This window comes from Sebastes fasciatus, chromosome 14 (assembly GCF_043250625.1).
Source record: "Sebastes fasciatus isolate fSebFas1 chromosome 14, fSebFas1.pri, whole genome shotgun sequence".
NCBI lineage: Eukaryota > Metazoa > Chordata > Actinopteri > Perciformes > Sebastidae > Sebastes > Sebastes fasciatus.
The window spans coordinates 26,062,684-26,089,521 of record NC_133808.1 but is presented as its reverse complement, the minus strand read 5'-3'; the positions used below and the strand labels follow the sequence as shown (position 1 = coordinate 26,089,521).

The following is a 26,838-nucleotide window of genomic DNA, read 5'->3' as shown; positions in this document are numbered from 1 at the left end:
TGCGTTTTTGCCTCCTTGCTGTCAGAGAAACAGAGAAATTTGTTAAGGCCATGTTTAAAGGTCAGGATGTATTTTTAGAGAATTATGACTCCTCCAGCATCACAAACTGTAGAGAATAAGGAAAAATAAGCATCAGCAAAGAATAAAAACCAGACTGAACACAAACAGGAGTCAGTTTGATGAGGATTTCTCCTAAAATCAACACAAATAATCTCAGTTATTGCGGTAGAAAGAAGCACAAGCATGGTATAACTCTGAAATATGATCAATAACACCTTTGCTAGTGTTGCATAATGTGTATACAGCTTATAATAAATAATCATATTTAATGTCACGTGTATCTAAAAAACAAGTATGCATAAACAAAAACAAGAATTATACAAGAACAGAACAGATACAGAATGTGAAAATGATGTGTGAGCGTGTTTCTGGCGTGTTGTTGTTGGTGTGTATGTGTGTGATGACAGAAGGACTTGGCCTGTTGATTACAGCGTGATGCCAACACACTGCTGTGTGTTTGAGGGACTTGGCTTGCTTACCACAGCTTCAGTTCCAACAAACTGCTGAGCTGCTTCTGTTCACTCTTTCCTATAAACTCAAACACTTTCTCTTCTTATTCCATAAATTAATGACATTTTTATTTCTATGTTTCTTTCTCTGAAATCTTCAGGGCATTTGGTACTTTGACACTCTCAGCAGGGCAACGATCCTGCCACCTATTTAAGGTTTATTGTAGAGAAACAGCCGGTCGATCAGCAGGTCACATACAGGAAACAGAAAGGAACACACCGACAGGAGGGCCTAGGTGGTGCTGGACCAGCTGGCTACCTGGCTTCACACTGGGGAAGTTCCTAACAATTAATTTCCCTTATGTTTAAACGGAAGTTTAATCTTAGACTCGTCGACTAGTCTAAAAGTAAGAAAAACAGTCAGAATTGATAAGGTTAAACATTGTCCCAAAAAATAATGAGTATATTATAAGACCCATTTGAAATCAGTAATCAGATTTTAAATAAATATTTTAAATGCCACTGAAATCAATAAGTCCCCAGTGTCGGCTCCGGTTGCCCGGATAGGAATGCGCCTCACAAACTCAGAGTGTGGTGTAAAAGACTATTTGATGAAACGCCAGCAGGGACTGTGATCTAAGATTCGAGAGATTTGTGAAGATTCGAGTCGTGATTTGGCATCACTATACTGCTGAACCAGGCCGCTATTTCAGAAAGAGGATGATGAGAAGAGGATGATTTAATGCTCCAACACGGCAATTCTTAAAGAACAGCATTTTGGGAAATACGCTTGTTTACTTTATGTTTTAGTTAATAGTTTGCATCAATATCTTTTACATGTACTGTAGCTGTATAACATTGCGGTTAACATGACAAGACCTCTAAAGTTTCTGAAATATATCACTGAAATATGAGATGTAAAATTCTTTAAAAGGAATAATTCAACATTTTGAGTCTCTGGATTAAGTGTCTGCTGGTTCCCTGGCAATCACATGGTGACAACAAGGCTTCAAGAAGTCACTCTGCCCAGCAAAATACTCCGGTAAATAAATAAAATCGAGGTGCTGGTAGGTGGTGATTTTGTTACCTTTAGACAGAGTGCCATGCTAGCTTTTTCCAGCCTTTATGCTAAGCTAAGCGGCCACTGGCTTCAGCTTCATATTTCTTGTACAGACATGAGAGTGGTATCTGTCTGAGCATCTAACTCTCAGAAAGTGAATAAGAGTATTACCCAAAATATAAAATTAATTCTTTAAACAAACAAAAGCATGGCTTTTGACCTCACAATGTTTGGATGCTACAGAGGAGAAAGAGTGAACAAGAGAGTGAAGAAAACACAGAGAGAGAGGTTAGAAAAGAGGAGAAAGGTAAGATGAGGGAGAAGAATGAAGGATGAGAGAGAAGATGGGACTAAATTAAACAGAAAGAGAAAAGACTGAAAATAAGGAAAGAGAAGGAAGAAGAGATACAGCTGTGTGACCTAGATGTTTGAGAACACAACAAGCTTTCACAACGCATGACGTTACTCCTCTTCCTCTGAGCACTGTGATTCGGTGTGTGTGTGTGTGTGTGTGTGTGTGTGATGTCATCCCCCTCTGCCGGGTCTAATCTGTAATAAACTCGCCACAGGATCCTCCGTCCTCCCACAAGAGACAAACACACACAAACTGCAGCACACCAATTATTTCCACGTCAGCTCAAAGAACGACACATCTGCGATTCTGTGAAGGAGGATTTGTGTCTGTACAATCTTCTATTTACATTCATAATAAAACATTTAATACAAAATGCCACATCATTCAGACGTCTTTCATACATTCAGGGAAAATATTAACACAACAGAATCATAATCACTTGTGTTAAACCACGAAAACAGAAGATAAATACACATGACAAAACATGAGTAAATGTCAGAGAGAGTGTGTGTGGGGAATGAGTGTGAGTGCATATACATGTGTGTGATAAGCTGGGTACATACCCTAAGATGCCCTTGCCTGCCCTCGGAGGGCTGGGTGGTTTCTGGGTAGGGGGCAAGGACCGGGACAGACCCACTCCGAGTTTCATGTTCTGCTGGCCGTTCACCTGCGGAGAATAAATTTTTTTAACGTGATGATCTTCGTCTTTCAAACTACCAGATTTTTTTTTTAAATCAGTAGAAATCTTAAAAATAGAACTGCTGAGGGACCAACGGTGGCGTCTGTGTGTAGGTCGTAACCGTCGACTGATCTAGTCACTGATACCTAATAAATATGAAGCTGGAAGTGGTAAATGATAGAGCTTGAACAATATTTTTGCATGGCCAATAACTAACACGAAATACACTAAATAGTAAGGATGCCAATCGATTAAAATAATATAGTTATATTAATATATATTATGATTGTTTTCATTCACATATGTTGAGGTCAGAGGTCAAGGGACCCCGCTGAAAATGGCCATGCCAGTTTTTCCTCGCCAAAATTTAGCGTAAGTTTGGAGCGTTATTTAGCCTCCTTTGCGACAAGCTAGTATGACATGGTTGGTACCAATGAATTCATTAGGTTTTCCTGTTTGATTTTAGTATGATACCAGTATCTTCACTTAAAACTGAGCCCGCTCCAACCTCCAAAATATTGATTGCGTTAATGCGTTAAATAAATTAGTGTTATTACCACGTTAACTTTGACAGCCCTACTAAATAGCTCTTTTTGACCAAAAAGTCCCAGGAATTATGAAACCAGAGAGAACTTTACACAGGAACTAAATTAAAAGTCCCTTTTGTGCATTCCTGTTTGTGTTTCCACCACATCTGAAGAACCATGAAGATTATACAAATTAGAACAACAAGGGTGATAATTGAGGCACAATCTTCAAACACGAGGAAACAGATTCTGTTGTTCTTTGCATTTACTGTGGAGACTGTTTGAGTTGGATGTAATCAAAGAATAAAAAATGACTCATGCAGAGGAGGAAACGCAGACAGGAGTAGTAGATAATATGCTCAGTGTTTGATGGTTATTTATTTATGATTTAGAACGTAACCGCCATGAAATTATCAGAAAATAGAGTTTTATTTCTCTTGTTCACATATAGTCTATACCCTCTCGCTTGTTCTCACACAAAAACATTACTAAGCGGTCAGTGGTAACAACACACTTTTATCTAGCAACCTACTGGATCGATCATTCCCTTTGTTCGTCACTGGCATTTCTTTATGTACCTTCATAATGGCTATTATACCTCCATCACGAGATATGTTGTGCATCCTTACCTTGAACCTCAACAACCACTTAACACGTCAGTGAAAGCAATGGCAACAGGAGGAAGAAGAGAGGAGAAAAGTTGTCTAGAGATTAGTGTCAGTGCAACAGCGTCATGCAAACATTAAACACGAAAATAACACGAAATAACATCCCGGAAAGACGGACACAGATAAAGATGAAACAGAGGCAGACAGAAAGAGATTAGGACTCAGAGCCAGAGGGAAATGATGCCATATAGCTTTAACAGTGAGGACATGAAAGAAATGTCAAGTTGCACTTAAATAAATCAGAATTAAGTTCACTTGTGCTGAACTTTTTACAGTACTGCAAATGCATGCTCTACATATTCTGTGAGACATACACAGACTACAAACAACCATGCACACAAACATGCAAGTTAAGATCCCTTCACCTTTCAGCTTAATAGTTTTGTTTTTGTTCTTCTTCTAAGTGTTGCAATTTCTTTTCACAGCTGTATTTCTGTATTTTGCTGTCTCCTTGCTCTATGTGGCACATCTGTTGAATGTGCCACACCTACCACAGAAAAATCTGTTCTTGTGGTGTTTAAAACATTAACAATCACTTCTAGTATGCAGACTTGACTGCCTGTATCTGAACTCTATATGTAACTATTTAGTGACACTAAAGGTCTGATGTTTACGACACTGAAAACATCTATGATCATCGTTTTCATCATCATTATTTTCATTATTCCCACCTTGACTCCGTGTCCAATGTCATCCAGCACGTTGTAGTCGATGGGCTTCCTGATGTAGCGCACTGGCCTCTCCTGATTGGCCGGAGCAACTATTTTATGTGAGCGGGACGTGTTCTTATTGGTGGTCAAGATGCCGATCTCCCGCCTTGCCACCTTCTCTTTGTGAATGTCAACGGTCTGAAAAAGAAGGAATGGTTAACTTAAGTGCCTGGCTTAAATAAAATACACAGAGAGAATTAGAATATGTGATTCATCCAACCTGAAATCAAATTATTGTCAATCGTGTTATGGTAAAAAAAAAGTGTCTACAGCCGAGCTAGCAGCTGTGTGAGACTGTACTCAGACACAGTGTTCAGTGTGACGTCTGTATTGGTAAATTACATCTTTAAGATGCTCAAACTGCATCAAAACGGGAGATTTCATGGAGCTTTAAGACATTTTCAACAGTACACTTTGAAGCTGAGAACAGACGGACATATAAATGATGACATTTTGGTACGAATGGTTTCTGAATGGTTTCTGTGTGTGGATGTGTTTTATAACTGCTCCACAGTTCTGAGTGAAACAGCTCTGATTCCCTCTTGTCATTTTAGATAAAAGCCTGTTGTGCGATTTTAGTCAAGTTTAAGGCCAGCTTTGATTAAAAAACAGGCTTCAACTAACTAATAATGTCATTATTGTATGTATTGCTTCTTCTGGTTTCATATTGTCTATAAAAAAGTCTGTGAAGTTTCAGCAGCACAATCACAGTCTGTAGTGACGTCTTTCTCTGTCTGACAAACAGTCCAAAAATATATATTCACTGTGAGAACAGACAGTTAATCCTCACATTTCACACCGGTTCTGTGCTCTCACACTGGTGATATTTTTGGTGTTATGGATTTTAATATGTATGACAGCCTGTTTTTTAAGCCTCAAGTCAGGACAGGTGTTAATTATATTTTCAGTGGTGCGTTACACAGGAATTTACTTAAAGATACAGGCCTGCAAACTCAAGTGGGATGAGAGAGGTGACAGTTCTGAAACAGTCTATATCACGAGGGTTTTTCAGTCAAAGCAGGGAATTTCACCAAGAGGCAACTAGTTTTCAGCTGTGAATATAGTATTAGACAGTAGTTTATTCGAATAAACAATCATTGCACAAAGGAATTCTAAAATTGGTTGGATGCTCGGTGGCCACTTTGGTTCCTAAGTAGGAAATTAAACATTTGAACAAAGCAGAATGAGTTTGCACATCCGTTTGTCTGTATCCTCTTCATCTCACACGACTACGCTGTTGGCTGATTTCTACAGCATGAAATGCAAAATGGATTATAAAAGCTCATCGCAGTGTGATTCTTTATGAGAGGGAGCCTCACAGCACAAACGCTTGCCTACATAACAGATGCGACTGTGTCTCACTGAACTGAAAGCCGTAATTATGACGTGCAATCACAGTCCTGGTCTGACATAACAGAGAGAAGCATCTCATTATTTCTGCATGCAGAGTTTATTCTGATTATACTGAATATTCAGAGGTCTGAGGGGAGAATGGATCAACTGTACTACTGAAAACTACAGTTTTATTCCTGTAAGTACTCAGCTACTCTGTGAAGGGTCTGTTGTGGATGTCAATGTTTAATGAATGAAAATACTTCTTTTCCTTCAGTTGTTGTTAAATAATGAATCTCAACAGAGTGCAATGAGGAACGTGTCAGCCTACTTAGTATGAATGATGTGCGAGTTTCTCGAGGAATACGAATGCCGTGTTATTGAAGTATGCTAAGATTTGAGAGAGCACAAAACAAATTCGAGTATCTTTTGTCGTCAGTATACAGTGTGGTGAGATGTGTGGGTGCAGAGTGTTGTGTAATCCTGATGAGACCTCTGGTGATGCTTCACACCTACAGATGGTTTTATTTATCTGACCAGCTGACAAACATGAAGAAGAGTCTTGTTTTTCTTCCTAGACTGTATCCTTCGATGCACTGAAGTAAATGTTTGATTTTCGGTAGTAACCTTATACTTTAGATGTCACGTGAACAAGAACCTTGTTTCCGTAAGTGGGTAATGGATGAAGGGAAATCCTGCGGAAGAGAACAGATTTCTTGGACATGCAGGATACTACTGCCCATCTAAATGTACTCAAGTAGTTGTATATTTACATGAAAACAAGTGTCCTGGTTTTGAGTCTTTTTCTGGTTTTCATCATATTCTGGATATGATGTTTACATGGAATATTGAGAAACCTGCTTTTTCATCTGTCTGTCCACATGATTCTAACAGTATCTAAGTTTTAAAGGTCCCATATTGTAAAAAGTGAGATTTTCATGTCTTTTATATTATAAAACAGGTTTAAGTGCTATATAAATACTGTTAAACTATCAAAACGCTCAATATATGGAGAAATACACACACAGTCCGTATTCAGAAACTGTGCGTTTGAAAAAAGCCGTTAGGATTTCTGTCCATTTGTGATGTCACAAATATACAATATTTAGACATTACACACAACATTAAACCATGTAAACATGTTCTAGTAGAAACACAAAATACAAGTATGAACCTGAAAATGAGCACGATATGGGACCTTTAAAACTATCTGTGTCAGACCAAAAGTGTTTTTGACTACACATCCATATGAAAAGGTGCAATTTTCAGATTGCAATTAAGCAGTGATTAATTATATCTCGCATAATCAACTACTACTTTCGTATCAAATGAAATTTTAAGCCGGTGGCCGTTGATTTCACTTATTAATGTTTATGCTGGCCAAGAAATAATCTGGCAGATAACCCCCATAAAACCATATACATACACTTTAGTTTTTGTACAAATTAAACAAACCAGATATGTAAGGGATAATGTAGCGCAGGCCGATCATTGTTGTGAAATAAACCCGGACGATGTAAGACCCCTCCGATTCACGTTGTGCTGCATCGCCCTGAAGGGGTTTATATCACAACAATGACTCGCTATCTGTACATTATCCCGCTTATTACACGGCTACCTACTAAAATAATAATAATTTGACACAAAAATGGTCCTCCAGAGTCCAAGATCAGAACTGCATCCATAGCAACGGTCTGTTATACATAGCAGCCGTCTGCTATAAAGAAATAACAGACCGTAGAACGCTGTGATTGACCAATCAGAATTGAATATTCAACAAGGCTGTGTCATAAACATGTTAATTTATGAGCTTTAGAGGTGCTGATACTACTACTTCATCCCCTCTCATGTGCACAGAATGCAGAGTGGGAAAGAAGAATACATATTTCTGCACTCTAGACTCTTTATCGCTGTTAATTTACCTCTGCAGTTTATTACTGTTGCATGCTTTGGGATTTTTGTAAGTGCAACAGCCTCCCGAGATGAATTCTGGGCTGCTGCACTTGGCATGACGCAGTGAAGAGAGCGTCCACAGAGCGGAGAACATAAGTGAGACTGCATGCATACATGATTACATATTGTGTGTGCTTTCACCCATGAGCCCTCACACTATGAATAACAGACCTATGGTACACTATGTCCATGACAATGCTTCATGCATGCTGATAGACAGATTTCAGGTTTAAAAAGCAAGTTTGTTTATCATTTTCACGACATTCTTCAGTGTCAATCAGCGTGCATGTAGACACCTGAGGCCTGTACTACAAAGCAGGATATGGGGTTTTCTGTCATACGACGGTGGTTCACTTCTTACCGGAGTAGATCGCCATGGTAACTTATGCCGAACACCTAACCTGCTCCTGAGCGGGTTATGTTCCCGATAAGAGATCAACTCGTTTGAAAGCACCGCGTACTGACCAATCAAAACTCGGTGTGCAGATCATATGATAATAATACACAAATACAAAGAAGTTTAAGTCATAATACAGGCTAAAAGCAACAGTTTAAATTGACAAATGCAGGAAGGACAGCTGGCTGTATGCTGTGGGTGCTTACCGATTTGAATTATGTTTTTATATATATATTTACTAGCTCTCAAGTCTGTTTCACACAGCTGAAAGAAGGCTAAAATAGTCATACCCGCCACATCATTACCAAACGGCATAATGAAATGTAATCCATTCATCAATACCATTCTGAAAGCTATTTATTTATCACTGCCCCATCTAGACGAATATATCTGACTTTTGAGTATTTTGTTAAATTAATAAGTCTTTTGCCAGCTGTCCTTCCTGCGTTGGGCAGCTTCAGCTGTATTACTTTTTGTCTGGATTATGAGTTTAATTTCTTTGTTTTTTGTCTAATATTATAGTTTGCTCTTTCTTTATAAAATGTGCCGCTCTGCTGACAGTAGACTTGTCCATGTTTGGGATTGGTCATATGCTGCAAACACCACCCCTTTCATGTGAACGTGCTCATAGCCAGATTGAGAAACCCTGTGTTTACTTACCAAGTTGATAACCATGTTAACCAACCATGATAACCAACGTTGATAAGAATTTGTGCATACAAATTAATAAAAAATTAACCAAACTGATGGCACAGGGTCCTCTAGTGTTCCTACCAGACCTGTGAAATGTGGTTGATGGAGCTTTCCATGCGGCGGAGCTGCGAGGCCTGGATGTCCAGCATCTGCAACACGTTGTTGGCCAGCGTGTTGATGAGGTAGGCGACGCTGGCCAGAGACTGGGTGGTGTAGCTCTTCGTCTCCTCCAGCGCTCGCTCCTTGTCTGCTGACTGCAGGGAGAGAAGAGACAGATTCAGGACAGGAGTCGCACCAGTGCCACAATTTCATTCTCATTGACGCAGAACAGTAGTGGCAGATAATCAATACAAGAGATAGAGTAAACACATGAACAAAATCAAGACCCAACATGCTACTTGTATTTTTCTTAAGCTTCTTGTTGTATCTTTGTTTTTCTCCACAACGTTAGACATCAGGGGTTACCCATAATCTCCCAGGAACAGCCCAACATGATGCCTGAGACATTTGTCAGTCATTTATTGAACCCTTTCATTCAATGCCACTACTTTTTTGTAATTAATATGTGATGTGAATGACTCAGTTGCAGTGCCAACAATTGTATTTTCTCCAGTAAAATGACAGATGTCACGTCATATGAAATTATACATCAAATGCCTCTAGAATACCATGAACTAAATGTCAGAACATAATTGGTTAATACAACACCTGCAATAAATAACACATAACACATTACATTATCTTTATTTTGTGCAGTATGTCTTTGATGCTTCATTTCTTTATTTCCTTTCTCTTTCTGTATTTTTTTTTTAATTTCTCACTTCTCTTCTACTCTTATTTTTTTCAGCAGTAAAAATTAATTAAAGGAATTAGGGCTGCAACTAACAATTCTTTTCATCCTCAATTAATCTGCAGATTATTTTCTTTATTAATCGACTGTCTATAAGACGTTAGTGCAGCCTTGAGTACTATACACTGCCTTAATTTGATATCGGACATCAATTTACTAACCCTAATTAAATTATTCCACCTCTTTAATGTCTTAATGAAGATGAAAGACGGACAGCATGATGGCATCAATGTACAGTATAGCTAATGGATACAGATACAGATCTGTAATAAATGAAAATGGGCATCAATGTGTGTGTAACCACATGTGTGAATATATCTATTTGTGTGCAACATGTATACTGTATGTGTGCATAATACAGTGGGGACAGTATAAAAACACACATGGATGTGTGTGTGTGTGTGTGTGTGTGTGTGTGTGTGTGTGTGTGTGTGTGTGTGTGTGTGTGTGTGTGTGTGTGTGCGTGTTGAAGCATGATGTAGGTCAGTGCTAACTCATTCATGCCCGAGGTTGACAAGAAACACACTGACACCAATGTGCGTCTCTCTCTAATACACACACGATACACAAGATACACAAGATACACAAGACACACAAGACACACAAGACACACAAGATACACAAGATACACAAGATACACAAGACACACAAGACACACAAGATACACAAGACACACAAGATACACAAGATACACAAGATACACAAGACACACACTTAGGTACACTCTTACAGTCAGACCTCAAACAATAATGACTAAAGAAAGTACTCTAATCTGATTGTCCAGAAGGTGTTTGCTATTTTCTGACAGTGTCAACAGCAACACAAACATCAAATTCACGTCAGCGTGAATGTAATGTGTGATGTATTTCTGAGTGGAATAGACCGCGTACAGTCCCAAGATGCATTTGATCCTTCAGATTTGATTGGATTGCTCAAAAATAAGTATATATGCAAATGCGTGGTTATGATGTAAAGGACTGTTGGCCTCCACCCAAAACTCCCTTACCCAAGTTGCTAGATCAGGTGGAGGACGAGGGAGAAAATAATAAATGAGGCTATAGAGCTCCAACACTCTCTAAAGATCCAAACACAGTCTAGGGGTGCAACGGTTCTGAAACCGAGACCGAAACATACTAAGTAAAAGTACTTCTTGATGTCGGGTCTGGACTAGGCCGCTCAGCGGCGGTGACAGGTGTGACGGGCACCATAGCATTTTTCTTGATGAAAAAACATTAGATAGTTCTGTTCATTTTGAATTACTGGTATGTTTAATGGATGTGATGTTTCTCGAAGAGGAGTTCAGGGCTTGTTTCACACATACACACACACAGAGACAGACCTGCCAGGTGCACAGTGCGACCAGTGAAAATATTTTGTCGCACTTGTGAGATATTTGATCACACTCTGGAGCCCTGTATGGTGGGACTCTTTACATAGAGACAGGGCTTCCACACACACAGGTACTGTACAGACACACCTTAACTAGGAACTATAAATCTTTTTAGTCAAGTCTTCTCTCCCTATTTGATCTCTCTTTACTTTCCACTCCCCCCTCTCTGTATCACATCATCCTCATTACAGCTCTTATTTTCTCTCTCTCTTTCCCATCAGCCATCTGATTTCCTGTTAGCGCTGACCTAGTTGGAGGGCTGCCTCCCCTGGCCTGAGGACAGGGGCAGCAGAGCAACACACACACACACACAAATTTCAATTTTTTTTTAATTCCAGCTAAATGTATGAGGTTCATGTACATGACTCGGATCAGAACTACATGGAATCATATGCACGCTCTGATTCCTCTGACCTCTTTTTATAATGAAGACACACTCGGGTCTAACAGTAACATTCCTGTGGTTATTTTCTTCTGAATTATAGTGGAAATATGATACCACCTGACAGCATCAATATGGAAAGAGCAACTGCCTGAAGGTGTGGTGGCAAATTTTACTGTCAAATGTTAAGCAATAAGCATATTCTAACAAATAACTAACACATATTTTATCTGTTCAAAATGTACCTTAAAGGGAGATTTGTCAAGTATTTTATACTCTTATCAACATGTGAGACAAATATGCTTGCTTTACGCAAATGTATTTATATATTTATTATTGGAAATCAATTAACAACACAAAACAATGACAAATATTGTCCAGAAACCCTCACAGGTACTGCATTTAGCATAATAAAATATGCTAAAATCAACAACAGCTGTAAGTGTGTCAGTGTGCTGACTTGACTATGACTTGCCCCAAACTGCATGTGATTATCACAAAGAGGGCATATCTGTAAAGGGGAGACTTGTGGGTACCCGTAGAACACATTTTCATTCATATATCTTGAGGTCAGAGGTCAAGAGACCCCTATGAAAATGGCCATGCCAGATTTTCCTCGGCAAAATTTTGGAGCGTTATTTACCCTCCTTCTCGACAAGCTGGTATGACATGGTTTTCTAGTTTCATATGATGCCAGTATCTTCCCTTTCTCTAAAACTGACCCGCTACAACCTCCGAAAGATCGATTGCGTTAATGCGTTAAAGAAATTACTGCCGTTTAATTGATTTTGCGTTAACGCATTCTTATCTATTCCTTATACAACAGAGAATTCAACTTCTAGTTGGTGGCTGATGTACAACCAGAACTGTGTGTGTGTGTGTGTGTGTGTGTGTGTGGTATCTACATCTGCAAATTACAGACATGTCAGTCACACAGCCTCTATTTACAGACCATGCATGGGAGTGTGTGACAGAGGGGAATCTGTGTGTGTGTGTGTTACAGTAAGATACACCTCATAACTCTATATAAGTGCTATTCTCTTTGGCTTTGAACCAGATCCAACAAGTCCCAATGCTGGGCCACTCATCTAAAACACACACAGATGGCCACTGCTTTTACCTTACAAGGACAGGTCCCTCATGTGCTAAAGTCAGAAGGTGTTTAAACTTCTAGTACAGATGAAGTAATCTACATTTTATCACATTATTACCACTTAATATAACAGCTATACCTCTAATTGAAAGGAAATGCTTAAATAGAGCTGAGTTGCACTGCTGACTTGTGAATTGTGCGTGTTACTTATTCTGTGTGTTTGACACAAGAAGAGGAAAAATAGAGCAGTTTCAACACAGGAGATGAGCAAGACACCTAGAAATAAACCAACTAAGGCTGGCAAAATTAACGTGATAATAACGTATTAATGCAAATTTGTTTTAACGGCACTAATTTCTTTGACGCATTAACGCAATTGATATTTCGGAGGTTGTAGCAGGCTCAGTTTTAAAGCTAGAATGAGGATACTGGTATCATATGAAACTAGAAAACCTAAGGAATCCATTGTCATACTAGCCTGTCGTGAAGGAGGGTAAATAACGCTCCAAACTTGTGCTAAATTTTTGCGAGGAAAAACTGTCGTGGCCATTTTCAAAGTGGTCCCTTGACCTCTGACCTCAAGATATGTGAATGAAAACGGGTTCTATGGGTACCCACGAGTCTCCCCTTTACAGACATGCCCACTTTGTAGTAACTGTGAGGTTTTCTGGACAATATTTGTGAATGTTTTGTGTTGGTAATTGATTTCACTAATAAATATATACATATATTTGCATAAAGCAAGCATATTTGCCCACTCCCATGTTGATCAGAGTATTAAATACTTGACAAATCTGCCTTTAAGGTACAGATTTTGAACAGATAAAAAATGTGCGATTAATTTGCGATTAATCGAGATTAAATATTTTAATCGATTGACAGCCCTAAAACCAACATGATGAATGTCTCATTGAACCGGTTGAAGCCATGTTTGTATGTTTGGTAAATTCAGTCATTCAGACTGGCTGTCATGTGTAGCCTACCCCTTTAATGCACCCAAGAATATTTATCAAAACTGAAATTCTGACTCTATAAATACAATCAAATTAAAGTCACATCGGTGTGTTTGGTAATTTCATTCCTTCAGACAGGCTGTCAACTAGTCAAGTCGATTGTATTTATGTAGCCCAATATCACAAATCACATATTTGCCTCAATCTGTACAGCATACGACACCCTCTGTCCTTAGACCCTTGTTTCAGATAAAGGGAAAACCAAATGCCAACACTCTTACTGCTAAATAACTGTAGGAGTGACCAAACACTAAAAAAACTAATAATAACATGAAAAAAAGTTTTTCTTTAGCTGTGAAATGTGAAATAAATTATCATGCTATCTGCTCAGGTTTAAAAATGCCAAGCTTGTGAGAACAAACCCGTCTTTCCAAACGCTCAGCTTGTTTCGCCCCCGCAGGAGCTGTTCCTGGCACCAACACTGAAGGTGGAGGCTGATACTCCTTCAACTGGAAAAGTAATCGCCATGGTTTCCAACCCAAAACACACACACACACGCACACACACACACACACATACACACACACACACACATGACAGGCATCCACGTCCAGCCTCCTGCAATGGTACCATGTGTTTTCAATGAGCAGCAGGAGGTCGAGTTACATTACAACTAGCTCTGCTGACAGCTAACTAGTACCAGCTGTGGAGGACCCAGAGAGGGGGGGGCTTCAGTTCCCTCAGTTTTACATCATGGCAACGTTAATCAAGTTTGCTATATTTACATACCGGTATTTACTTCTTAATTTCTGTCACAGTTTACAAACCTACAGCACACAATGGAGATGTGAGTGGTGTTATATTGGACAACCTGGGTTATTGCAGTATGTCCATTTAGCTAATATTTCCCTATAGACGATGTGAGGTAAGGCTGGCGCTTTTTATTCAAAACTTGAACTTTTTTTTTAAATGTGGGAAAAAATTCAAATAAACTTTTTGTGCAGTTAAACAACTTGATTTTCACTTTATTATCATAAAGTGGGCATGTCTGTAAAGGGAAGACTTGTGAGTACCCATAGAACTCATTTTCATTCACATATCTTGAGGTCAGAGGTCAAGAGACTGAGAATATTTACTTAAATGTTGATTAATATCACACTGAAATAACAGCTGCAGGCACCTTATTTTAAGTACTTGATCCAAATGCTGAAGGTCCTGGTTCAAAACTATTAAGTTTATGTATAAGCTTAAATTATTAATATGATATGAATAAAAGACCAAATGTTAGCAGGCTGAGGTGGACAAAACAAAGTGGAGTTCAGTGAAGAAAGGATATGATTTTTATCTTTATTTTAGATGGTATCAATCCATTAAAATATGCCCGGATCGGCCCTGATACCAATCTTTAAGATAAGCTCTATATTTTACACATCATGCAAAAACAAAATTTTGAATCAATCAAATGTATATAATTCGTTTATCGATTTAAATCAGCAACTATCTAATCAGAATAGATATGAGTAAACTAAATTACCTATCTGACCAGGCACTCGATGCCTCAGTACTGAGATTTTAATATTGATATATCATTAATAGTGTAACGAGAAGCAGCTGCCCGGCTTTGAATAAATCTAGACAGATTTAATCCTGACAGTGTCTGATAGCCTAGGAGGGGGCCACACAGGGTTTAACATGGGTCAACCCTGAATCCAAATATTTAGCCCATAAAACAAGATCAACAGCTCAACTGTTGGATTATGTAACAGCTCACATCATCTGCTGGCAGTGGGAATGTAGGCCATCCAGTGGGCACCGAGTTAGCCCTAACTAGGCCCCATTTGGACATGTAGTATGAACAAGCTAATGAACTAGAAAATGGTCGTTTTCTTCAGAAAGACGTGGTGTGATTGCTGAGAGGAGAAAAGTTATTACTCTCAGAGACAGAAAAGAGTGTTAGGAGACATTTCAGTGAAAGAAAAGACAGGAAGGGTGAAAGGATATAAGGAAGGAAGAGATAGAGAAGAGGGGAAAACTTTATAGAGGAAAATTTGACATAGGAAAGAGAGACGGGAATAAGAAAAAATTATCCAGAAAATTAAAGGGTGAAATAAGTAAAGAATAAAAGAAAGAAAATGGGGGAGAAATCATTTTAGCCTCTAGGAAAGGCAGACTGTTAACGCAGTCTGTCTTGTTGATCGAGAAATGTGATGAAGATAAAATCTGGAGATGAACAGGTGTGTATTTAAAGCCAACTGAAGAAGAACAGTTGTCCATAACAGCCTTGCCTGCCTATGAAAACACACACACTGCATTCATGTTTCCACTAACCGACTACAGAGATGGATGTCAGCCTCACACAGATAGCTATCTTAAAATGAAAAAAGGAAATACATTTTTCACTGGATGTTACAGAAGCAGAGCTGAAATGATAAATCGATCAACAGAAAATTAATCGGCCGCTATTTTGGTAATCAATAAATCACTTATCAAAGTCATTTTTCAAGCAAAAATGCCAAATCACCTAATTTGCTGCTTTTCTTTGTAAAATATGATAATAAACTCAATATGGGTTTTGAACTGTTGGTTGGAGAAAATAGGCAAACTTGAAGACGTCACCCGACTCAATTTTCACCATTTTCTGACATGTTTTGGCCTAGACAATGAATTGATGAATCCAGAAAACAATCGGCACATAAAATAACAAAGAATCTAATCAAAAACTTGTAGAACTTGTGTGCATTAAAAGCTGGTATTACCAATTTGGTGAACATTTGAAAGGCAACGTCCAGGGGATAAACATGGAAATTGCCAGCTATACTCTTCCTCAGTTGTGTGAGAGACTAGATTAGTGCTAAAACATTTATTCGATTGACAGAAAATTAATCTACAACAATTTTAATAATAGTCGGTTGATTATTTAAACAAAAAAAATATATAAAATCACTGATTCCAGATTTTCAAATATGAGGATTTGCTGCTTTTCTCTGTTTTAAATTGAATATCTTTGAATTACAACTGTTGGTCAGACAGTTGGTTAAATTGTGATGGACATTTTGTCAAAATTAATAGATTAAATTATTGATTGATTGATTGATCTAAAACATTATTATAACAGAATTGGTTGCAGCCCTCAACTATTTCAGTACCATGAAATACCATGAGCAGATTAAATAATGAGAGGGTGGTTAAAGAATTAGCAAACCTTTTTAAGTGATCAATTTGAGCATTTTCAAGGTTATTATTGTACTGATATACGTACTCTTGGTAACATCGATTTTGGACCTTAAAATTTAACTTTTCACACTGCCAATCATTGTGTATTCAATCTTCTTCAATGAATCTGTGTTTCAAAAAATTTCCTCTAAGATTTCCACTTAATTCATTTTTAATTATCAGTAAGTAATACTGTATATTTTCCTCCAAAAAAACAAATGTATGGCAGGTACACTACCACTACATTGTAGTGAGTGTTTTGAAGCCAGATTCAGAACAACTTTGTGTATAATAACAACATTGCTCACAAGATTATGTTAAGCAAAATCCTCAGAACTGGTAAAGATGATAACTATGTCTATATTTAATGAAATCAAGATTATATATATGGATAATTATTACAACAACGCCATGCTAATAACACAGTATTGGTTTAACAGTTTCCTATTGATGGTTACTGGTACACACTCTCCTTCCATAGGCCACTACAGTAGCAGGCTAAATGGGAGAAATGTCACACCAGACTCCCATTGAAAAACCTACATATAATGATTCCCTGCTTATCTGCAACTGTCACACACACTGTAGAAGATGTTTTAAGACATTTTACGACTAAACACACATCACTCATTCATTCGGCACACATAGATTAAACCAATTAAAAACATAAATACGTAAAATGTCAACTTTTAAAAGGGAAAAACTTCAATTACGTATGAAATTCCAACAGTCAAGTGAGCTAAACCAGTTATAAAAGTTGAATTCACATAAAAGCAGAAGGGTTTAGTGGAAAATTTAAAAAGCCGAATTGACTCTGAGGTGTTTAACTGTATAATATGTGTTTTTTTAAATTGAATTGATTTTTTATCTTCCATGAAAATGCTAATCACATAACAGGAGTTTGGTACTGTCATTCCATCACTCCCATCTCTCCAACCGCCCACTCCCTGCTAACATTACACCGTTATATGTCATTTATACTCTATGTAATACACCTGGTGTTTTACATACTAGTATGTACCTGTACATAGTTGCTCTCGCAGTACTCCGCTACTCTTTCCAGGTTGGTGAAACTGTCCAGTAGAGCTCTCCGTCCTGCAGGAATCTCCTCTTCCAGCAGCATCTGTAGCTCCGCCATCTTTGCATGCTTTTTACTACTAACGGCTGAATGTATCCCGCTGCCTTCAGGGAACGTGGGAGATATCACCACTGACACGACCAGAGAGCAGAAAAAAAAAAGATGATGGGAAAAAGTGGGGCGTTCAGGTGAATCACGTAAAAAAGAAAACTCGACTGCAGTGATGTAAATGAGATAGGCCTTCTGCATTGACAAGCTTGGCAATTTTCAGTGGTGGAAGAAGAATCCTTACTTAAAGGTCCCATATTATGCTCATTTTCAGGTTCATACTTGTATTTTGTGTTTCTACTAGAACACGTTTACATGCTGTTATGTTAAAAAAACAAAACTGTCTGCCTGAATATACCTGAATATACCTGTATTTCATGGTCTAAATATTGTATATTTGTGACATCACAAATGGACAGAAATCCTAAAGATGGGAAAGTGGTATTTTTCTCTGAGATTGTGACTTTCAGCAGAAGAGGAGCATGCAGATTGTCAACGATTACATCGATGACATGGCAGTAGTAAAGACAATCGTGTTGAATTCCTTAAAGAAAAAAGCAAATTATGAGAAAGTGTCTATGTATAATGATACCTTCAACTCCATCAGTTTAATGGAGCGTTCAGGTGAATCACGTAAAAAATAAAACTCGACTGCAGGATGTAAATGAGATAGACCTTCTCCATTGACAAGCTTTTACTTTAAAGGTCCCATATCATGCTCATTTTCAGGTTCATACTTGTATTTTGTTTTTCTACTAGAACATGTTTACATGCTTTAATGTTAAAAAAATATACCTGTATTCACCCCTCTGTCTGAAGCGCTCCGTTTTACTGCATTTCGACGGAATTGCATAAAAGATATGCTCAAATCATAATATGGCAAACTGAAGGCCAAGAGGCAACAACAGCTGTCAGTGACCAAAACTATACGTTATTATCATAGTGGGCATGTGTGTAGAGGGGAGACTTGTGGGTACCCAAAGGACCCATTTTCATTCACATATCTTGAGGTCAGAGGTCAAGGGACCCCATATGCCAGTTTTTCCTCGCCAAAACTTAGCGCAAATTTGGAGCGTTATTTAACCTTTAAGCTATGTAATCTTAAATATTGAAATGATTCTCCTCACTTGTTTCTTAGTGCAGCAGCACCATCCTGTGGTATAACGCTGTGAAACAAAAAACAAACAATTGACAGCTGCTACTGTACATATACTGTATTTCTTTATTTACAAAATCACTCTTGGCAAAACAAAGTGCTATTGTACAAAAACATTAAGATGAACAAGAAAACTGGTTTGAGACAGACAGATAGACAGACAGACAGACAGACAGACAGACAGACAGACAGACAGAGGTGTGCAGACTTTCAGGCAGGGATGTCCGGATTCTCGTCTGCTCTAGGGTATGCCTCCACTTCCATTGTCATCAAAAACTCTGCAAAGAAAAACAAACCACATCACCACAATATTATGGAAACCACACACGCACACACACGCACACACACGCACACACACACACACACACACACACACACACACACACACACACATAGTATATCACTTATATTTACATATATTAACTTAAGTATATTTAGTGTATAATGGACTTTTATTATTTGTAAACCTCAATTACATGACACTAAACTAACTTTAAAGTCACTGTGTGTAGGGTTTGATAACATTCCTTACTTTGGTGCTATCTGGTGGTAGCATCAAGAGTGACAGTATGATAAACAGCAATGCACACACGAGTTCTAGAAACCAAAACACAAAACATGCAGCTATATTTCCCCTTAAAACCAGGTGAAGCACGTAACATTAAGTCTCTTCTAAGTTATGTTCAGGATGTAAATTGCTGGACGGCCAAAGAGCAAATGTCCTGAAATGATTTAATCCTGGTTCAACTATGTAAAGCACTTTATAACTTTGCGTCAGCCACCGTAATTCTCCTACACGCTTGGCACACAGGAGTAGTTTCTGTTGTTTGCAATCTGCAACCTCACGGCTAAATGCCACCAAATCCTACACACTGGCCCTTTAACCTGACAGTAATGCACAGCACAACATCTCCACCTACCTTCCGTGTAGTCGATGTCGGGCCGGGTGGAGACGACAGCCCAGGCCAGGCCCACCAGCAGCGCCACCACCAGGTTCACTACGATCCACGGCCGCAGGATCTGCTCCTCTGAACCTTGAGGCCTGGAGGAGGTGAGAGTAAAAACAACACAATATATTATATCACAATACAACACAGCACAATAAAATACAGTAGAACACAATAGAAGTTCTCACCACAGAGTGTCGTTGGCTGTAGGATAGAGGTTGATGCGATCGCTGGTCATTTGCTGACTGAGGGACAGGATCAGGGCTATGAAATATACTGAACACAGAGACAAGAGTTGCTGTAACGCATCATCATCATCATCATTATCATCTTCTTCTTCTTTGTCTTTGTCTTGTCTCACTTACAGAACGAAGCCAGAGCAGCAGGGTCCAGAGTGAGGAAGCCTCTCAGTGCCATGGAGGCTTTGGCCAGGTTCACCCTGCAGGTGACACCAAACAGAGAGCTGTTAGTTGCCACAAATTCAAGGTACTTGTACTTCACTTGAGTATTTCCATTTTATGCAACATACACAGATCCACAGACCTGTCGAATGCCGACACGGTGCTGATGGCCAGCAGCAGGTAGAGCAGAGACTGAGCTGGGTAGGCCAGTGGGTGATACTGCTGCAGCAGGTTGGGCAGCGTGGTCATCTGATCGCCCGCCAGCACGTACACAACGATGATGTTCCACACCGCGTAACCGGCCAGGAAACCGTGAGAGAACAGCCCGATCACCCTGCAGAGGGAGAACACATACACACACACACCACAGGACAGAATGCAAAAAGGAGTTATCAAATAATATATATACAAATACACATATATTATCAAGAAATATGTGTGTGTGTGTGTGTGTGTGTGTTGTGTGTGTGTGTTGTGTGTGTGTGTGTGTGTGTGTGTGTGTGTGTGTGTGTGTGTGTGTGTGTGTGTGTGTGTGTGTGTGTGTGTGTGTGTGTGTGTGTGTGTGTGTGTGTGTGTGTGTGTGCAGACCTGAAGCCACTGTGGACCCTCATAGCGACGTCTCTGGTGCTCCAGATCTGTCTGGGGTCCATGTAGTCATCCATGAGTTCTGAGTGTCGGAGCTGCTCAACTCGCTCTGCCTGGAAACGCCCTGCACACACACACACACACACACACTTGTTTATGTGAAGGAAGCGGCTGTTTTTGAACATTACATTGCCGCTTTTCATGCACTGACAGTCAAAATGTCTGTTTTAAAAATTCTGAAGTGGATCAATGACATGTATCGACACTGTGGTCATTTTTAAGGCTGTAGTTAGTCCAGTTTACCCCCAGAGGTGGTTTGAATAAGATTTCAATCTCCCTTGAATGCTTCTTGGATGCATCAACACTTAACTATTATGAGATCAGCCAGCGTGTAAACGGGGTCCATGTAAAGGAAATCAAATCCTTACTTGTTAAAATTAAGTCACATATTTTATGTAGTGTTTCTTTTGGAATAGATATTTGTCTGAAGCCATAACAAAATACAAACTATATGACGTGAGACAAAAAGGACAGAAAAGTATGATACTTGAAATTTAACAATCAATAGTTTACAGTATATCACATTTCTATGAATGCTTTGCTCTTCAATGACTAATGGATGTTGATTTATTCACTCAAATTAATGCAAATTCGAATTTTCTGCAACATTGGTATCACGTGGTATCTCTGGGTCGTCAGTATTGGGGGCAACGACTTGTTGTGAAGTAAATGCAATAGAACAGGAGATGGAGAATGTAAAATCTAGTGGCTGAATGTTATCAATGTTATCAATAGCACCTTTAACTAGTGATTGTGTATGTTTTCACTGCCAGCCTTGTCTTTCACACTCACTGTTCCTTTCCACGAAGACTCTGCCGACCGGTTGGCTGTGTCCGTGTGGGGCGGAGAACAGGGAATGCTGGGGGATCGGGGACTGGGCGTCTGTGATGATATCGTCGTCTTCGGCTCCCAGATCATTGCTGTAGTGCTCTGTCGCCTTCGCCTTCCTGCCATGTGATATAAGAAAGAGGGTTTTGTACAACTTTCATGTTTAGCCACGCTGAGTGGATGGGAGACTGAAATATCTCAACAACTATTGGATGAATTGCCATTCATGTTCCCCTCAGGATGAACTCTAATAACTTTGGTGATCTATTATGATGATGGCCATCATCAGGTCAACACTTTAATTCATCCAAAATTTGGTTAATGAAAACATTAGTTTACTTAATGCTAGTTTACTCACTTCTTCCTTTTCGTCTTTCTGGTTACAGCAACAGTCATTTCCTCTCCGTCCATGTCGGGCTCGGTCATGTTACCGTTTGGCACGTCGGCGTGCTCTGCTTCCTGATCTGAACAAAACAAAACATGAAACATGAGATTTCTTATCAATATAAAGAACACCTTAGCCACTTTGATAAAAAATCGTCTCGTTAAAAGTCAGCACTACATTTAACACCCACACCTTTCTGATTAGACCAAACTTAAACCAAAGTTTTCCTTGCAAAATGTACTGCTGTGGTGCAGCCAAAAGCCGGAGGGACAGGAATGGGTGGGGTTGTAAACACACTTTACTGCCAGTAACCTCTGTCAATCAGCATCCCTCCTTCTCTGATTATTGAGTTATTTTGCAGTTAAAAAACAAGAATATAAACAAACAATATTTCCTGAGAGGTCAGTCCCACCCCCTCTCTCAAACTGGCCAGACAACGAAGAGTCTCATCAAAGTTCAATGAGACTGAACTCAGTGAGAAGCAAAGGAGATTTCGCGACCAAAAGCGAATGTGTCTCGCTCCGTTCCACATGAATTTTGGTCTAACCGCACCATTAGTCTCGATGCATATTTTTTCCCTGTTTTTCCCAATTTGCATCCCCTGTCAGCTTCCCACCAGCCAAGAAGGCCAACTGTGTTTATTGGAACAGATGGAACAAAGATGGAGGTACTGGTGTGGGAATAAAACTCAACCCCTCCCCCAGCTGTTTATCTTTCTTTAATGTAAAAGGTGACATGAATAACAGTTGGTGCAGTGTTGCTACCGATAGTAGGCACCCTCTTCTTTTTCTTCTTCTTTTGTGGTGCTGGATCCTGCGGCTCTGGGGTCAAAGGGTCTCTGCTCACAGAGTGGCTCCTATTGGTCACTTCCTCCATCTCCACCTCCAGACCAACTATAGAGGAACATAATAGAGTAAAATAGAGTAGAAGAGAATAGAGTGCTGTGTGGAGCTCCAAGCGTCACCTCTTACCTTCTCCCTGCTCCTCTCCATCGTTGACCTCCTTCTTCGGCTTCTTCTTCTTGCTCTTGACGGTTGGCATGGTTTCTCTGCGAGAGGATAAACAGTTTAAAATGTGAATAAAATCAATTACGAGGATCTTTCAGCAGGTAATTTCCCTTTAGAGAGTTTTTATTCATTTATTTTTTCACAGTATTTAGGTCAGTTAATTAACGTTTAATGAGGATCTTGCGGTGGCCGGATGGTGATGCCTGTTTGAGATAATTGGATTAGCCTGAGCTTTGAGGACAGCTGGTGGAACGAAGCTTCAGGAAACACACCATGAAAGATATTTTAAGTATTATTTAAAGAGAGCTCTGCCTTGTAATCTAGTCCAAGCCAGTATACTGCAGCATCTCAGCATGCTACATTTTTAAACACACTGAAACCAAACCTGAATTTTGGTTTGAAACTGCAGTTTTTCTTCATTCTTGTTCACATTTATCTATTACATTATATTTACAATTGACACTTTTTACACTTTTATCTGAAGCTTACTTACTTTGGGGTAATTTGGGGTTCAGTGTCTGGCTCATGGACACTTTAGCAATTGAGGAAGAGGAGCTGGGGATCAAACCACCAATCCTACGATTAACAGACCAAAGATGCAGTCTCACATGTTTTTACAGTGATTTATTTTTCCAGGTGAGAATGATTTTTTTTTTTTTTTAATGCAATGTAATCTGTGTTTAATGCTCTTGATGAGGCCATAGACACATTTCCAGCATTGGTTAAACAATAAAGTTCATTTGTTTTCTGTTGTATTCTATTCCATTTCTCTTAGTGAGCTCTTGGCTAGCAGTGAACATTAAAGGGACTGTATGTAAGTTTTTACACATATAAACGTTTTTTAATCGAAAAATTATGTGAACAGGTTTTAGCCTAACCTAAAAAATAAGACCCTCGGCGACTTTCTTTGTTTCCTCTATCAGCCTGTAGACTGCTTTTAATGTGAAGAATACGGGCCATTTTTTTCGGGGATGTGATGTCATGCACGCTCGCGAGTGCCTTTTTTTTCAGTTGCGCTTCAGGTCTAACAGTGTGCAAGGATAGTTAACATTCGGTTAGAAATGGAGTCCGCTAACGCCAACGAACAACCAGCCCCCACCACAACTCAGACTCCAACACAAAGTCCATGGAAGCACAACAAAATTAAATTATATCTAGTGAGGCCTGTCTTGCAAAACAGGAATGTGACCGACGTCGGGGGGAAACTAGGATCAACATCGGCTCCACCTCCCTAGCGTCATTGGATAAACCATCTCTCAATCAAACTCTTGCTGGGAGAAGATTGACAAAACCCTTTAGCGCCGGTCTTTGCTCTTCTTTCAATGAAGAAATACTCTCCAGTTCTGATATAACGGATGCTACTGAAGCATCTAACCACTTTAGGAGCCGCCATTGTTGTTTAGAACGAACAGTTGCCTCTCCGTGTTGTGTCACACACCTAAGCCACGCCCCTAGCTGCCAGTAGCTCCTCACAAGACGCCGATTGGTCCGTGCCCTGGCACAAACACATTACTTGAATTGATTTTTGTGTGATATGTGATCTCTTGACATTGTGAGAATCCAGCTGCCATGCAAGATAACTCAAGCAGAGCCACACCGCCAAATTAAAATGCACATCATAATGGTTAAAACCCTGATGTGAATGTCCTGACTGAACTAACCATAACAAAGTTTTGATTTAAACAAAACCACAATGTTTCTAACCAAGTTGTTTTTGTGCCTAAACCCAACCAAACCTGCGTTGTCACATCATAAAACAGATTTATTTGGAATGGGAGACTTGGAGACACAGACAAATGATGGCATCCTGCTGATAGTGGCGTCAGATCAGAAAACACTCCAATATGTTGTTCAAGAGAGCATGGACGAACAACGTATTCTGTTGTTTAGTTTGGAGAACTTTTTGCATGTGACCTACTTATGACAACTGACCAATTTCCATGGCAACTGCGCAAACGCAATCAACTGAGGAAGACTGTGAAATGCAGTTAAAAGCTAAGTGAACCTGAGTGATGTTTTTTTCTGTCAAGAATGTGAACAGTTTAATCACACTTGCACCTGCCTTTTCAGGATGATCCCCTTACTGTAAAATCCCAATATTAGATCATTAGTCCCTGGTTTTGAATTTATTACACTGTTGGGCCTCTTCAAAAGTCTATATTATATCATTTCAAGGTTTCAAGGTCTAATCTACATACATTAAATGTTCATGTTCATGTAATTTTAGTACTAAAGGTGTATGAAAGCTCTACATAGTGCCATCCCACAGGAAGAACAGTAAAAGGTTAAAAGAAACAATTTCGTAAACCTTTTCAGTTTTTTCAGGTAACAGTTTTATACTTTATGCTAAACCCTTTTTCCTTTAAAAAACTGAATAAATATCTCCACAGTCAATGTCATCTAAATACGCAAGTCATGAATGGTAAGATGCTACACAACAAAAGACTATAATATATAGTAGTATAGAATATATATATATTAATATTTTGCTCTTAGATAAATTAAAGATGATAAAATATGAATCAAAATTAGGGTTGCTTAAATTTGGCTAAACTTTGGCTCGATGGTTTTTAAGGATGACCTTATTAAAGTCTTTCTAATTGTACATCTTGTTCCTGTCATAAAGAGGAACTATTATTATGCCAAGCACATATTTTAAAAAGTTGTTTTCAGGTGTATTTCAGTGAATCAGTATCAGTGCTCACCTGTGCAGTTGAGTCGGTCTGCGGCTGCGAAGAAACACTGCAGACAATCACTGCCGTCTGTGTCTGATCTTATCAAGCTGAGGGAAAGTGTCTTAGGGTGAGCCTCGGTATAAAATCCCACCCTCCTTCCCTTTATTTCTCTGTCTTCTGCTCTTGTTTAATCTCAAATTCACATAAAAATCTTGAAGCATGAATCCAAAGTGTGGAGCTAAAGTGAAGCAGAGAGGACAAACACAGGGGGGAGGAGGTTTATTTACAGCTTTGAGACTCGACTCAGGGTTTTAGAGTGGCAGGTGGATCATGTGCTGAGCTGGGACAGCCTCTGGGAGCTTTGTGGTTGGTTGATCAGCTGTGATGTCACCTGCTGGTATAGTGCTCCTAAGTAGCCATGGATGCTAATAATCCCTCACCCTGCTCTGCCCATCTTTTCTTCAACAGATCCAATCACTCTTTACTCACAAATAGGCAGAATTATTAGACTGATGTTTTTTTTTCCATAAATAATGTTTTAGCTGTTTCTCTAAAAATGTCTTATTCAGCATTCTGTAATACTTAGCTCCACCCTCCCAATCTCGCATTTAGCACCTTTAAAGTCTGATATGGTGGATGGCTCTAAATACTATGACACCAATGAGTTTTAGCTGTTGGTGCTGTGGGAAAGAAGTGAGACATATACTTTGCCATGTCTGAGCAGGTGTGCTGGTTCTGTCTGAGGTTAACAGGTCAAAGTTAAAACCTTCACACCACAGGAACCAGGTCAAACATCCAATCCTATTACACACACACAATCACTCACATGCGTACTTAGGTCACTTTTGGTAACTAAGTACATTTACTCAAGTACTGAACTTAAGTACAATTTTGAGGTACTTAC

General features: G+C 39.2%; 2 protein-coding genes across 5 annotated transcripts in view; both read right to left on the bottom strand.

Annotated features, from left to right (window-relative positions):
- LOC141781781 (abl interactor 2-like) overlaps positions 1 to 17,953 on the bottom strand; it is a 30,573-nt gene extending 12,620 nt beyond the window's left edge. For 2 of the 4 annotated variants that reach the window (XM_074657620.1, XM_074657622.1), the window contains exons 1-4: positions 17,786 to 17,953; positions 8,970 to 9,137; positions 4,470 to 4,646; positions 2,488 to 2,591 (exon numbers count right to left, since the gene is read on the bottom strand). In XM_074657620.1, the coding sequence (XP_074513721.1) occupies positions 2,488 to 2,591; positions 4,470 to 4,646; positions 8,970 to 9,137; positions 17,786 to 17,902 (566 nt within the window). In that variant the 5' untranslated portion in view covers positions 17,903 to 17,953. Of the gene's footprint in view, positions 1 to 2,487; positions 2,592 to 3,759; positions 3,778 to 4,469; positions 4,647 to 8,969; positions 9,138 to 17,785 lie in introns of all 4 variants that reach the window. The other 2 variants (XM_074657619.1, XM_074657621.1) reach the window with 2 other exon arrangements.
- Positions 17,954 to 19,075: 1,122 nt separating this feature from the next.
- LOC141782209 (transmembrane protein 237A-like) lies at positions 19,076 to 26,243 on the bottom strand. The gene is made up of 11 exons (XM_074658297.1): positions 25,965 to 26,243; positions 23,224 to 23,300; positions 23,017 to 23,145; positions 22,226 to 22,331; positions 21,832 to 21,986; positions 20,983 to 21,103; positions 20,537 to 20,728; positions 20,359 to 20,432; positions 20,182 to 20,269; positions 19,967 to 20,088; positions 19,076 to 19,324 (listed from the first exon to the last, which is right to left on the bottom strand). The coding sequence occupies exons 2-11, from the start codon at positions 23,291 to 23,293 to the stop codon at positions 19,257 to 19,259; spliced, it is 1,125 nt and encodes a 374-aa protein (XP_074514398.1). The 5' UTR covers positions 23,294 to 23,300; positions 25,965 to 26,243; the 3' UTR covers positions 19,076 to 19,256.
- Between the last annotated feature and the right edge of the window lie 595 nt (positions 26,244 to 26,838).